A 14,681-nucleotide genomic window follows, 5' to 3' on the forward strand; every position below is an offset into this window, starting at 1 on the left:
TTTCCAAGCCGCATAGTGCCCACACTTGCCACCTGGTGGCTCTTGAGAGTATTTTCCAGCATGCATCTTAGTTCTGACCTGGGGTGTCTTCATTCAGCATTTAACAAAATGCTCCTTGAGGCTGATTTTGACCCTTGCCTATCGAAGTGGTTGTCTTCCCTAGGGCTTCAGGGAAGGGTGAGTGCTTGGCTTTCTAAGCTGCTGGCCTCCGTGAGAAGTCCATCCTCTGAGACCTCAGTTCAGGCTCCAATCTCATCTGCCCTCTCCCACTGATGTAGCCCTTGGCCTGGACTTCCATAGGATATGAAGAGCTTTCCTATCTTCCTAGTTTTCTACTTACTGACTTGCACCCCTTTACACAGACTAGCCACAGCCCTGTGTCCAAACCCTCTGCTTCACTGCTGGCACCATGCCTTCACTCCCAAAACGTCATCTGATCTTTCCAGGAAGACCTATTCTTAGAGCGACGTGCCTTGGAACAGAGCTGGCCCCATCACCTGCCATTATTTGGCCTGTCTTTATGTTTCAATTGATGCCTTTTTCTTACTTGCTTTATTCCTCATGCTCTCCCCAGGGTGACCTGAGCGAATTGGGGAAGGTGTTGATGCAAGGATCCTTCAGTGTTTGGACAGGACACCGGAAAGGCCCCACAAAAATGAAGGATCTTGCCAGGTTCAAGCCAATGCAAAGGCATCTCTTCCTGTACGAGAAAGCCTTGGTCTTCTGCAAGAAGCGAGAGGAGCACGGAGATGGATATGACAAAACCTCGTCTTACAGCTTTAAGCACTTTTTGAAAGTAAGGACTTTTTATCTGGGGCCATTGCCATGTCTGTTGTAAACCAGGAACCCTGCAGCCCCAGAGTGCTTTTCCTCTACCACAGTGGCTTGTTTTCTGCTATGAAGGGCTGTAATGCCCCATACGAAAGTGCTGTGTCCATGAAAAGCTCTTGGCTGTAATAAGCTGTGAGGACACCCATAGCTGAAGCAGCAGCTGGGGGAGCCTGTGGACTTTGGAGGCACAAATGTGATGGCATCTGCCAGGGACATGGAGCTGTGGGCAAGTCCCAGGGATGAGAAGGTGCCATTCCCCCTGCTCTTATCTGCTTTCCAGGCTTGGATGCAAGGGCATGAAACCAGGGAAGCCCTTTGCATCTTCCATCTGGGAAGCTCCTCATGCTCCCGGTCCCCAGGATGGTCTCTTGGGCTGGGGTCTGCCTGGCTGCTCCGGAGTCCTGTTTCCCAGCCAGGAGGATGCAGATAACTCTTCTTCCTCCCTCATTGCCTTTCTCCTTTGACAGGCTCTAACTGCAGCTAAAAGAACAATTATCAGATGAAGAGCAAAATATGAGGGGCATAAACCCCTGTTAGCTGTAAATGCTTAATTATTATCAATGCAAATCCCAAACTGCTCTTCCAGAATTGACCTTCTGGCATACTGTGTGTGACGAGCACTTCTAACATCTTGATAAATAAAACCCCAATATGGATGTATCTTAAAATGGGGGGAAAAAGGGCACTTGGAGGCTGAGCCCTCAGATGCTGCAGGTCCCTGATCTAGCAGCATCTGGGAAGGAGATGCCGCGAGTAGTCAGGAAGCAAAGTGAGAGTAGATGCGTCTGTGCATGTTACCAATTGTGTATTAAAAGCAAATCCCAGGCCGTATGTTAAGGTACTTCAATGTTTTCCCCAAACCGCACCATTTTCCTTCTGGAGAGCTTGTTTTCCCTGGAGTACTTGTCTTACCAGGCGTGCTTTTGGAAGAACTGAAGAGACAGACTGGGGAAAGCCTGCTTGGAGGAGAAAACCCTGCCTTGGAAGTCCAGGCAATGGGGCCAGGGTTTTGCTTTGCCTCAAGAGGGCTCATTTTCCAGTTGTTTGTGATGCCACACGGAGAGGTTGGGGTTGGAGAATCCGTGGATGCTGCAGGATCGCATCCGCACAAAGCCATTTTCAGAACTGCTGTCCTGAGGGCAGAGTAATTTCTCTGGAATGTGACATTTATTTGATTCATGGTCGTATCAGGGAATTGTTTTTCATTGCAGGAATGTTTTCTCGGGATTCAGAATTAAAGCAAGCTGTTGGGTAGAAGCCGTGTAACACAAACAGCAGAACCCCTTAGGACAGTATTTTACACACTGTGTAAAACATCCAGTGGTCAATGTCTCTTCAGCTGGGATTCAGTAGCTTACAGGATGCAGGTTCATAGCTCATTGTGATGGCAAGGAAATCAGTGCCATATACTACCATGGCAGAGGATGCAGATGAGCTTTACACTGACCCAGTATGGTCTACACTGCAGTGAACCACAGATTACTGAGGACAGTAAATCCTGGTCCGAGGGAGGAAATTGAATTTCAAGTTCCCTTAACATGAATGGATAGACCTTAAATATGTCTATTCCTGACACTTCTTTTCACCTGCTCATAGCAGAGGGGGTGAAACTTCTAATACCTTGATGCCTGGGTAGTAGTGTTGGAGCCTCTGTATAAACTGCTGTGCTAAACAAGATGCACAGTGCTTGCAGTGTCTGGATGAGGTGCTCTCTAGGCTGCCCTTTCTACATCCTTTATAACACTGTCATCAGCATGAAGCCTGATGCAGCTTCCTAAGGCATTCATGGCACTACACTGCAGATCTCTAGACTTAGGCTAGGGACCGAAAGAAGTTGACCTGAAACTCCTGAAGGACCTGAGTGTCACAAATGGGGTTTAAAGATTGCTGAAAGAATGAAACAAGAAATTAAAGGGAGAAAATAATAACGCGGTAGAAAAAAGAGGTGTGTAGGACAATAACGGGCCATGCATTGATAAAGCTTCGTATACCCCATCTGAGAAATGACATGCTGGAAGTGGTACGAGATGACTTTTCAGTTCGCTCGACTGATTGCGGAATGGAAAGTCCTCTAAGGTCCAATGACTGGTTTCAGAAAGCATGTGCAAGTACAGCAAGCTGGTGGGAAGTCAGGGTGGGTAAGTCAGCTAATGACTTTCAGTTGCTACTGAAATGGAAATTGATGGAATGTGTTAAACTGGCTGAAAACAGGTTTGTTTGTGCTGTAAAGAGCCTGAATTCATAGGGAAAAGGGAGAGGTTTTGATTTTGGGGTTCTTTTGGCTTTGCAGATGAATGCAGTTGGAATAACTGAGAATGTGAAAGGAGATCATCGGAAATTTGAAATCTGGTACAGTGGGAGAGAAGAGGTCTATGTCGTGCAGGTTGGTAGCTTCGGATATCGGGATATTTGTGCATGCTCTCAACGATGTTAAAGAAATGTCTCCCGTTGATCTTTATGGGATTATCAGCCATTTAACTTGCATTTCTTCTTCCTCATTCACAGGGAAGCTCTTCCCTGTGAGGGTGTTGGGACATGGGCACAGGGTGCCCAGAGAAGCTGTGGCTGCCCCATCCCTGGCAGTGCTCAAGGCCAGGTTGGACACAGGGGCTTGGAGCAAGCTGCTCCAGTGGAAGGGGTCCCTGCCCGTGGCAGGGCCTGGAGCTGGAGGAGCTTTAAGGTCTCTTCCAAGCCAAAGCATTCCATGACTTTATATATTCTCTGTGCTCCTCTACAATTAGATGTCAGAACTGCTCCCAGAGCAAAGTCTTAGCTTCTATGGTGCAATTTCCAATAGTCTTCTGACTTATCTACAAAATAGTAACTCAATTGACCTGATTCCTTCCTGTTTGCTTGGATTTCTTTTCTTTCCTGTAGCATTTTGAACAGACATCTGTGATGATGAAATCTTTGTCTAGGGGGTTGTTCATAGGAAAACCCATAGCTTTGATTGATAGATTTTTTCCCCTCTATGTTACAACACTGCAGCCAACTTACATTCATAAAGCAGTTGTATGTAGCCAAGTATATTCAAAAGGCAGATTTGGCCCTTCAGGTATTTTGTCAGAGATACAATGAATGCACACGTGTGCTATTGCTGCACTCCTTGTGTTGTACTGACGGCTCCACAATTTCCACTGTGTTTTGCCTTTGTAATGAGAATCATCAGTTCTCAAAGGTCAGGAATGGTTAAAATTTAGTGGTGGCTTTGGATAAAAGGAGATTTCAGATAATTACAGCATAGAAAAGTAAGGTTCTATTCATACATTATAATGGATGCCTCTTCATTTCCTCTTCTTCCAGGCCCAAACAGTAGACCTGAAGATGGCATGGTTGAATGAAATCAGAAAAATCTTGTTCAAGCAGCAGGAGCTTATAAAAGGTACCTTTTTGACCAATTTCTCTGTGGCAGAACCTTCCCTATTTTCACATTGCTGATCTTCAAATCCACTCATTCTCACCAGAGAATTGATTTTCAGAAGCAGCCTAGCAGCAAGATACTGGAGTGAGGTCTTACGGAGGGAAATAACATAACTTGGAGCAGTTGAGGCCAGGTGCTTATGTGAAAATGAATTACAGAAGTGCAATTTCACATTTGTTATCATAGGCTTAATTCAACAAATCCATAGCAGATGCCTAGTTTTAAGCATATTATAATCTTCAGTAGCTTGCTTGCTATTGAATTTGTACTAACATGCCATCTTAATCATAACTAAGTCTGTGCTTTGCCGGAGACCCTGGGTCTGTTTGTCTCTAAAGAGAAATCACTGGGGTTGTATAAAAGCTCTGACCTTTAAAACACTGCTTCTAGAGTGATGGTTGCTAATGAAAGAAATGGCTGTTCAGCTCGTGTTTGTCCTCCCTGCAGTGGAGAAGCAGCAGCCGGGTTTGTGCACAGACCAGCTCCCGCTGTCCTCCCAGCTGAGCGATGGGTGAGTGCCATGGGTATTTCTCCTCCCAAAAAAACGTAAACCAGACCCCCCCTGCAGCCCTGATCCAGCTCTGGGGCAGCAGCACAAGAGGGACGTGGAGCTGCTGGAGCGAGTCCAGAGGAGGCAGATGAGGTGCCCATGGTTCCATGCTGCATTGTAAACTGCCCTTTGGGCTTGTAAAGCTAGAAGCATCCATCACCAAGAAGCCAAATACATCTTGAAAGGTGGAGACACCTGGAGGTGGTTCCCAGTGTGGTTTAACTGGAGGAATTAAAGGGATTCAGCACTGGGGCCCCCAAAATAAGGACATGGAGCTGTTGGAGCAAGTGCAGAGGAGGCCACGGAGATGCTGCGAGGGCTGGAGCAGCTCTGCTCTGGAGCCAGGCTGAGAGAGCTGGGCTGGGGCAGCCTGGACAAGAGAAGGCTCCTGAAGGGGAGACCTGAGAGCAGCTCCAGTGCCTAAAGGGGCTGCAGGGAACCTGGAGAGGGGCTTTGGCCAAGGGCCTGTAGGGACAGGCCAAGGGGAATGGCTTGAACCTGCCCGAGGGGAGACTGAGCTGAGCTCTTAGGCAGAAGCTGTTCCCTGTGAGGGTGCTGAGGCGCTGGCACAGGGTGCCCAGAGAAGCTGTGGCTGCCCCATCCCTGGCAGTGCTCAAGGCCAGGTTGGACACAGGGGTTGGAGCAAGCTGCTCCAGTGGAAGGGGTCCCTGCCCGTGGCAGGGGTTGGAGCTGGAGGAGCTTTGAGGTGGTCTTTAAGGTGCAGAGGAGAAGCCGAGCAGCCAGGCTGCTCCTGTGCTCCCCTGCCTTGCAGAGCAGCACGGGCAGAGCCTCTGACATTGAACTGGGACCTTTGGCTTTTGTGGCTGGAGCCAAACCCTTCGTGTCCCTGAAGGCAACCCCTGGCCCGGGTGTGGAGACAGTGCCTGTGAGACTGCAGAGACAGCACACGGCAGCTTTTATGGACGAGAAATGATGCCATTTCCATCAGAACTGTTTATTCAGAGCAGCTTCCAGTGTGTGAAGGGGCCTCCGAGGGTGCCAGAGAGGGATCCTTCATCAGGGACTGCAGCGACAGGACAAGGAGTGATGGGTTTGCACCGGAACAGGAGAAGTTCAGTTGAGGAATGAGGTAGATTCTTCCCTGTGAGGGTGCTGAGGCGCTGGCACAGGGTGCCCAGGGAAGTGGTAAATGCTGCATCCCTGGCAGTGTTCAAGTCCCGGTGGGACAGAGCCTTGGCAGGCACGGTCTGGTGTGAAGTGTCATTGCCCATGGCAGGGAGCTTGGAGCTGGAAGCTCTTGAAATCCTTTCCAACCCTAACTATCCTACAACTAAACTACAACTACAACTACATCTACCCTATAATTCTATGAGTCTAAGGAAAGTTTATTCTAGAGAACAACAAACAACACAGCTGCTTACCCCTACACTAACCTATAACCTATTGAAACCCCAACAATCCTACACTAACCTATAACCTACTGAAACCCCAACAACAGTTCCTTACTCCTATACCTATACCTATAACCTATTGAAACCCCAACAACACTTACTCCTACACTAACCTATCCCTATCTCTACCCTACGGATGTTCCTATCTACCTACGCCGACGTTTAGGGGCAGAGGGGCCAGTGGTGTCGGTCGGGGTGGGTGCAGCAGCCCCGCGCCTGGTGCGTGTGGAGCGGGGGGCTGCAGAGGGCTGGGTGTTGTGCTGCTCCTCTGCAGCTCCGGCACCAGGCTCAGCGCCACGCTGGCGTCTTCTCTGCCCGGTGCCCTGGACGCCGGTGCCCGGGGGGGCTGCGGTGGCCGCTCTCAGGCGCTCCATGGCGCTTTCCGCCCTCCTCTGGATCTCGTCCAGGTTGGGGTAACCCCTCTGGAAGTAGGGGTGGTAGTAGAAGAGCAGCTGCAAAACGCAAAGGAGAGGAGTCAGTTGCCATCGGTGCAAGGAGGAGAGAGACAGAGATCCGGTAACTCGGCATCTGCATCGGAAAAGGCAAACGCGGGTGCTCAGAGGGACTTTCTGGGGCATTTTAAACCTCAGCTGTTCTGGCTGAATGCAATGTTAGGGTAGGGCTTTGGTCAGTCAGAACCACCCTTGTGTTTCCAGGTGCTGGGAGCAGAGAAGTGTAGGGTCTTCAAAAGCCTGAAATCCAATGGAGAAACCCAAGCAGGTCTCGTTTTAGAGCACCTGAGTGTGGAATGGGCCTGTTGGGAATAATGGTGGTGCTGCCGTGTATCTTGTCAGCATGGAGCAGCTGCCACAAGATAATGGAGGGCTCTTTTGTGTGCGGAGGAACCAACGTACCTGTCCCAGAGCAGGCCCTGACGCTGCTGCTACTGCCCGCAGCTCCCTGATGGGCACGGATACCACCATATCCTCCTCCATCCGGCAGAACCCATACAGGTGGAGCCGGTCCAGGAATTCATTCAGGGTCTCAGCCTGAAGGGCCCTGCGTGCTCCCCTCTTGCTCAGCACTTCGGTTTCAAACAGGTTATCCGCGATAACCACGCAGCTCCCATTGTCGCCCCACCAGATGGAGTGGAAGTGTAAGCAGGAGACGAGCTTCCATAGGGCGACCAGGAAGGAGTCTGGTGCAGAGGTCTCTGAAACACAAAATTGCATGGTCAGGGCCCAGGGTTCGTCAGGCAAACCCTGAAGGGAGTTTTCTTTTGCGGGAGGTGCGGTGGCAGCAGCCCAAGGTGCTCCCGTGTCACCTCTTCGAGGCATGGTCGATGCTGAGGATGCCTCCCCTGAAGATGCCTCTCAAACCACTTGGTTCCACCCCTTGGCTCCAAGTGTCCCCCAAGCAGCCAGGCCGGGTCCTGCTGCTCAGCAGACTGAAGGGCGGTGGCACCAGCGGCCCCTCAAGTTCCCCAGCATCACTGTGACATTGGGGTTCCATGAGGGTTCCATGCACGGTGCCCATCTCCTGGCAACAGGAAGGGGAAGGCAGCAGAAGTTGCTCGAAAGCCGCGTTGTCTTCTCCTGGAGAGAGCTGTTTAGAGCTGAGAAGTGCCCCCAACTGTGTTTGCCTTTGGCCTGTGCTGCTGGGGCCGTGCTGCCTCCCGTTGCCCCGGGGAGCTGGTCCCCGAGGCGGGATGGGGAAGGCTGCAGCGTTGGGCATCAGAGTGCCCAGGCCTGAAGTTTCTCCCTTGGGCACCTTCCCCCTGTGCAGAAATGCCCCAAGCCTCTTGTGTGGAGTAACCCCGCTGTGATTGCAGCAGCGCTGCTGCTGTCGCGGCTGTGCATGTGCTGGGTGATGCTCTCAGCTCTCAGCAGGGCTCCGTGCTGCTCTGCAGGATGAAGCACAAGTGAAACACCCCCTGCGCTGATCCTGCATGTGAAATAAAGTGGTGCTCTGCACTCCTGTACCTTTTTGGGATGGGTTCCTCTGCTTTTCTTTGAGACAGAGCCCTTAGACCCAAGCCAGGACACTCAGTGATGTTCTCTCAGCCTTTTGAAAGCTGTCCCTGTCCTGAGCTGGAGGAGCATGGCTGCAGGAACAGTGGTGTCAGCTGCAGGGCCTGAAGTCCATGGAGCCTGACTTTAGAGCAGCTCCAGTGCCTAAAGGGGCTGCAGGGAACCTGGAGAGGGGCTTGGGACAAGGGCCTGTAGGGACAGGCCAAGGGGAATGGCTTGAACCTGCCCGAGGGGAGACTGAGCTGAGCTCTGAGGCAGAAGCTCATCCCTGTGAGGGTGCTGAGGCGCTGGCACAGGGTGCCCAGAGAAGCTGTGGCTGCCCCATCCCTGGCAGTGCTCAAGGCCAGGTTGGACACAGGGGCTTGGAGCAAGCTGCTCCAGTGGAAGGGGTCCCTGCCTGTGGCAGGGGTTGGAGCTGGAGGAGCTTTGAGGTCCCTTCCAACCCAACCCAGGCTGGGATTCAGTGATGTACTGTTACTATTTCTGACCCTGTTCTATAAAACCTGATGGATTTTACGTTCATTCATAAAATAAAGCTGTTTGATTTCTTTTTCTTTCCTTTCCTTTTCTCTTTGAACCCCTCAGAAAGCAGCAGAGAGCCTCCATAAGCTCAGAAGAGAACGACTCAGAGCGCACCAGCCCGGTGATGCTTGACAGTGGGCTCCCGTCCCCTCAGAACAAGCCCAACAGAAGTATGGACCCTTCCCCTTCCTTTGGGGCATGCTTTGTGGGTGCTGGGGTACCGCAGCCTGAGCTGCACGCTGTCTTGCAGGCTGGCCAGGAATGTCCCAGTCCCTGGAGATCTGCGAGGGGCTGGAGGAGTGGTCGGGTAACCAGTACCTCTCCAACTGCTCGGACACCGAAGAGGAGGATGGGAACCAGCTGGTTAGTACAAGAGATGCAATAGTCCCAGTGCTGGGGCGGTGCTTTCATTATCTTGCTTTGTTTTGCTTCGCTGCATAATGGATGTGTCTCATCCAGGACTCTTCTTATATCTCAGTGTGGGGAATGAGATGTCTAAGCCGCAGCTTCTTGAAGTAATTTTAATTAAGGTGGCTGATAGGGCTCCGTCGCGTTCCCTGAGGCAGTCAGGAATAACAGCTGTGTGATAGGAAATGCAGCTAAATAACATCATTTTGTCTTCTTACCACAGTCTCCAGGAAGGTACAAAGCCCTTGCAGACTGCAAGAGGAGAGGATCAGAGGACCTGCTGGTGAAAAACGGGGATGAGATTCAGCTCTTGCATGAAGATGGTGAGGGACAGTGGTAGGTATTTTAAGATGACTTTGCCTTATCTCTAAGAGAGATGCAGGCAGTGCTGTGCAGCCTTGCTTGCCTGGTGATGTGCTCATTGCAGCTTCTGATTCAGTTTTAGACTATTCCAGAAAGCTGGAGAGTTCATTCCCTTGCCAAGACTAGGGCCTGTATGCACCGGCTTGGCTGGGAAAACACGTGAGGACCTCTTTTGCCATGGTGTCTGGGTGATCTCTGTTTTACCAGTGTCTTCACTGCCCTGCTTCATGATGCTTCAAGGTTGAGCTCTTTGCCCACCCAGCTTAGCTGCTGGCTTTATTCCTCTGGGCTTATTCCTCAATAGCAATATTGAGTAATTGCAGGATATTTTCCTCCCTCAACCAGCTGTATGAGTGTTAACCTGTTAATGGCTGTGGACCACCATCCCTCTGCTGTATTTAAAGCTGTGGCTCACAAGATAACAGTGCTGCGAGCATTGCCTGGGCAGTCACCATACCCAGCCTGTTGAACCAACCTGTCTCTGTGGGCAGTGTGCCCTCTCCTGACTTTTGTGGCAATTTGGCTGGTTTCTGGCTCTCTTTCCCTTCCAGGACCATTCCTGACTAGCTCTCATCAGCCAGCCCAGGCTTTTGGTAGGAGAGCGCACGGCACGCTGAGGCCGTGTTTGGGATGTGGGAATGTGGTACTAGTGGGAGCCTGGATCAGATTGGTGCAGTCGCTAGCCCATAAATGCACAGACATGGAGCCCTGTGGAGGATTCTTGGCTGACATCTTCAGCCCTTGCACTTCAAGGGCAATTAGAATGGAATGAATGGAATAGTAACAGACTATTTTAGTTGGAAGGGACCTACTGTGATCATCTGGTCCAGCTGCATCCTGCAGAGCCAGTTTGTTGTTAGCACAAGCCAGATGTAAGGCATCTCAGTTTTGCTGGATGCTCACCACCTGTTATGGTGTTTTTGGCCAGTGCCAAGCAAAGATTTCTCATACCAAACTTTTCTGTTAGCACAGATTTCACTGCATGAGACAGAGGGATGTCATTTATGAGCATGAGTATTTCCAGCTGCCTCAGTCTTGGCTTGAATTTACTTACAGTATCCTGATTAAATTCATCCCACCAGTCTAGCTCAATAATAGAGGAGCGAGGGAAGTTATTGCCCTTGGCTCCATCAGTAGTCAACAGGGGAAAACTGGTACCTCTGGAGGTCTCAGGCGAATAATGTATGCTCTGGAGAGCCTTGTTCCTCTCCATTGACTAGAGAGGGGCCCAAGACATCTGTGCCTATGTAGGCTTTTTAATTAGGTTCCTACATTAGGTGAAAAGAACACTTTAAACACACACCCCGCTCCTGTTAAAATGCTTTGAACACAGTGTTGGTTGCACCCAGAGTTGTGTAGTGTGCCCATATCGAATTGCTCCTGGGCTGGTTTGCTGCTCTTACTGACACCGTTGTCATTCAAAGGTTGGTGAAAAACCTCAACAGAAGAAAAGAAGGCTGGATTCCTGTGCACAGCCTGCAGCTGGTGGTCGGTGACTGCAGATTTCGGAATGCCAAAGTCACAGGTATCATATAGCACGCCTAGCAGACGTGTCTTGTAACTCCAGTCAGGTCTTTTGAGCCATTCGCATTACACTTGATGTACTAAATCCGGCTGCGTATGCCTCTGCAGGAAAAACCAGCAAGCAGCTACTCCCGAAAGCCTGCACAAGTAGTCAGTTAAGCTTTTATTTTGCTGTTTGTTAACACCTTAAGACACTTACGTGACTTTAGGCACTAGTAAATTAAAACCAAGCATTTAAATACATAGATTTCTTTGCAAGAGCGCTGGGTAGAAGATCGGGGAGAAGAGATGGAGTCTGAGCAGGGATTCCCGGGACTGCTTTGCCTCCTCGCTGCTGTAGCTCAAATCCCATGGGAATAGGAGGTGTCTAGGCAAAATCTCCTCCTGCTGCCAAAGATGCCATGGCCTGACCCCCAGCACTTTAAGGGCAATACTTTATTTCTGCAGCCTCCCTTTGCCCTCATTGCTGCCTGCTTGTTAGAAGAGCATTTGTAATAGACAGGTTACCAGGTTTTGGCAGAAGGCTTGTAGTCTCAAAAATCCTATTGCTCATTTTCTAGCCATAAATGTACATAGAAATAGGCAGGGAAGCATAACAGAGGACACAAGAAAATGCCTTAAGAGCAGCCTGTCGCCCTTGCTTTGTATCACCATCACCACTCCATGTGTTGCCTCATCACCATGCTGTCCGCTGGAAACGGGAGATCAGGGTTTGCCATGGGAGAAGCTCAGAAAGCCTACATAGATTTAGTCCAGTTAAAATGAAGATGCACTCGTTTTGACCATATGAGACACATTTTGCAAGTAGAGTTCTTTTTAAATACTTCCTTTTTGTCAAAATCTCTTGTTTTGTTGAGCATGAAGGAAGCCTTCTTAAAAGGCTTAAAATCCCAGTCAGACCGTGATGCTTTTCCAGTGTATTTCAGTGAAATCCTTCTTATATAGGAAGCTATTTTCTGTCCCCTTTGATGCAGGGCAATTGAATTTCACAGATTAGAGGTTTTCTGACTGTATATAAGGGGTAGCTTGTAGTGGGGTCTCAGTGCAGCTGAGAGGACTCCCCTTGGCACACTCCCACCCTGGAGTACTCTGTGTTGTCTTCTCAGCAAGCCTGGGTATCACATCTCACTGGGTCCTGGACCAGAGCCTGGGCAGGAGTGTTCTCCAGCCATAAATTCATCTAGAAAACAGGGTGCTGGCAAACTTTGAACACTGATGTGCGTTGTCAGTGGTCGTATCCCCCAAAGCCTCGAGACTCACAGCTCCAGGCTGCTTTATAATGTTGCTGGATGAGGATTTCACAAGGCAAAACCACAGGGAGCTCCTCCTGTGAGTCTCAGGTGCTTTGCAGTCGTGTTGCACTGGGCTCTGTTTTCCCTGTTAAGATGAAGCCTGTTCTCTCTCCCTGTTGCTGATGGTGTATGCAGTCTCCAGGCATGATTCTAATTTTACATGCACTCCAGGCAATATTGTGGGATGAGGAAGGATGTTTTCCTAGAGCTATTCCTAGAGTTTTTCAGTGACGTGTCCTTCTAGCCATAATGTACTTGCACTCTGAAAACTGATTTTCAAACAGTACCTTTGCATTTAGCAATTCCCTGTCCTCTATGGGCTGGTCATTTTATACTGCAGATGACTTTGTCCCGCTGCCTGCTCAGGGATGCAGGCTGGATTAGGCTCTTTCCTGCTTCTTCAGAAGGTGGAGCTCTTGCTCCAGTATAGCAGAGGCAGAATTAGGCAGCCAAGCTTGTAGAGCAAAGTAGGGGCAGGAGGGAGCACTGTAGCCCTCATACATTAATATCTGCTTGTGCTGAAGTGCTGTTTTGCATGTAAGCAGGGTAAGCTTGATTAACATGTTGGGTCCCCAAGAGCTTAGAGCGTTCTGGGATCACTTCAGTGCTGGGATAGATGCACTTTTGGCCCTTTATAGGGTAGTTGCTCTGTTATTGCTCAGCTCCAGGTCCCCACAATAAATAGAAATCCATCTCCAGTGACAGAATTTCACAACCAGAATTCATACAGACCTGCGATGTGGATGTTTTTCAATGCAAAGCGTTTAGATGGATAGATGAAATGGTTCTCTTACCCTAACATGTTTTCTTACATTTGTACTGAGGCCCTAACAGAAAGCTCCCACCACAGGATGGCTGATGCCCACACGCTTCCAAGCTGTTCCTCTCCCCTCTTGCAAATTATCCCAGTGTTGAGCCAGTACAAACCGTAATGAAGTTGCAGGGAACTTTCTGCTGCCCAATTTAAGTTATCAGGTGTGTATTTGGTCAATGCCCTGTTCCGCTACCATTGCCAGCCTTGCAAATCCACCATGCAGCCTATGTGCAAAGCTCAGCTTGAAACACCCTATTGCATCCACAGGTGATTTCTCTTCCTTCCCTCACGTGGTTGCACGGATAAATGTCCTTATAGATGAGTGGTTACTAGTGGCAATGCCATGTAACTGTTGATAAAGAAAGCATTTTGATGCATATCTCCTTTTGCAAAGGAGGAAACCTTATTAAGCTTTATATACATCTTGGCTTGCATATAAGCTATGAAGCTGTCTGGGAGGAAGATAGCTGGCTTGGAGGTTGTTTTGAAAACCACTTCTTGTGCGCCTCTTCTGAGAGGAGTTCCCTGCTGCTTTCTTCTGAATAGATTTATCCTATCTCCTGTGTGAATCCATGGTGGATTTTCTACGGGGGAAGGAAGAGCAAAACAGAACCAAAGCATTTGCAGCTTTTTTCAGCTGGCCTTTAGAAGCTGGGTAGAGAGAAGGGCAAGTGTCCAGTCTGCACTCGCTGCATGGAGGTTGCATGAGACTGGTTTATTTTAGAGAGAGCAGGAAATAGAGTAGCCTGAACAAAACCAGGAATTCAAATGAAAAATGGGAGCAGTGATAAATGCCTTTGCTTATTATATGTATTAAAGAAATATTGCTACAACTTCCAAGTTCTTTTAAGCAGCAAAACACGTTCCATGGCAGGATTTGACTAGAGCCCCAAGGCAGGGAGCATTCAGAGCAGGTATGGAAGGATGCTCCATGCCAAGGGGCACGCACCCACTTGGCTTAAGGAGGATGCAGGCTCCTGTTCTACACGCCAGACCCTCTCCTAGTTTAACACCCCACTTGCTAAATCATCTCTTCCAAGCCTTAAGGGGATCCCCTGCATGTGCTCTTGCAATAAAGCCGAGTAAAGGTTTCCCCCACTGGTAGTGCCTGAAGGTCCAAGCTTGCATGTCTCCTGCTGGCCAGGGCGGTGGGGATCGAGTCTGCTGAGCTTGAGGAAACCCCTTCTGTGGCCTGAATCTGCCCTATAAGGGTATCAGAGGTGGTCAATCTCTTGAGCTCCTGCGAGCTGGCATGAGCATGTTGGCTGAAACGCACCAGTTTTGCCTAAGTTCCACTTAAAATGCCATTTGTAGCTTTGCAGATGTAGCACAGCTCTTTGCACTAGAACTCATGCACTTTAACATGCAGCCACAGGCTTTTGTATGTATGCAGGGTCCATTAGAGGTACTGTTGAGTTTTTTTGGGCCTTTGAAACGTAAAGCAGGGTCTCCTTGTCCAACCCAGTGCCAGCCAGCTTTGCAGAACAGCTATTTCCTAATGCTGTAAAAAAGCCTGACAAAATAAGGAGTCTAGAGAAGACACTGGCTGGTCACACTGTGATAATCAAGTGATA

At 49.5% G+C, this 14,681-nt stretch overlaps 1 protein-coding gene across 4 annotated transcripts in view; it reads left to right on the forward strand.

Moving 5' to 3' along the window:
- Nucleotides 1-14,681, forward strand: part of MCF2 (MCF.2 cell line derived transforming sequence) — a 62,767-nt gene that overhangs the window by 45,947 nt on the left and 2,139 nt on the right. For 3 of the 4 annotated variants that reach the window (XM_065689517.1, XM_065689520.1, XM_065689521.1), the window contains 8 exons: nt 575-796; nt 3,122-3,214; nt 4,135-4,213; nt 4,700-4,763; nt 8,770-8,876; nt 8,957-9,069; nt 9,338-9,450; nt 10,902-11,002. In XM_065689517.1, coding sequence (XP_065545589.1) covers nt 575-796; nt 3,122-3,214; nt 4,135-4,213; nt 4,700-4,763; nt 8,770-8,876; nt 8,957-9,069; nt 9,338-9,450; nt 10,902-11,002 — 892 coding nt within the window. Of the gene's footprint in view, nt 1-574; nt 797-3,121; nt 3,215-4,134; nt 4,214-4,699; nt 4,764-8,769; nt 8,877-8,956; nt 9,070-9,337; nt 9,451-10,901; nt 11,003-14,681 lie in introns of those variants that run through there. The other variant, XM_065689519.1, reaches the window with a different exon arrangement.

This window comes from Lathamus discolor, chromosome 9 (genome assembly GCF_037157495.1).
Source record: "Lathamus discolor isolate bLatDis1 chromosome 9, bLatDis1.hap1, whole genome shotgun sequence".
NCBI classification, from domain to species: domain Eukaryota; kingdom Metazoa; phylum Chordata; class Aves; order Psittaciformes; family Psittacidae; genus Lathamus; species Lathamus discolor.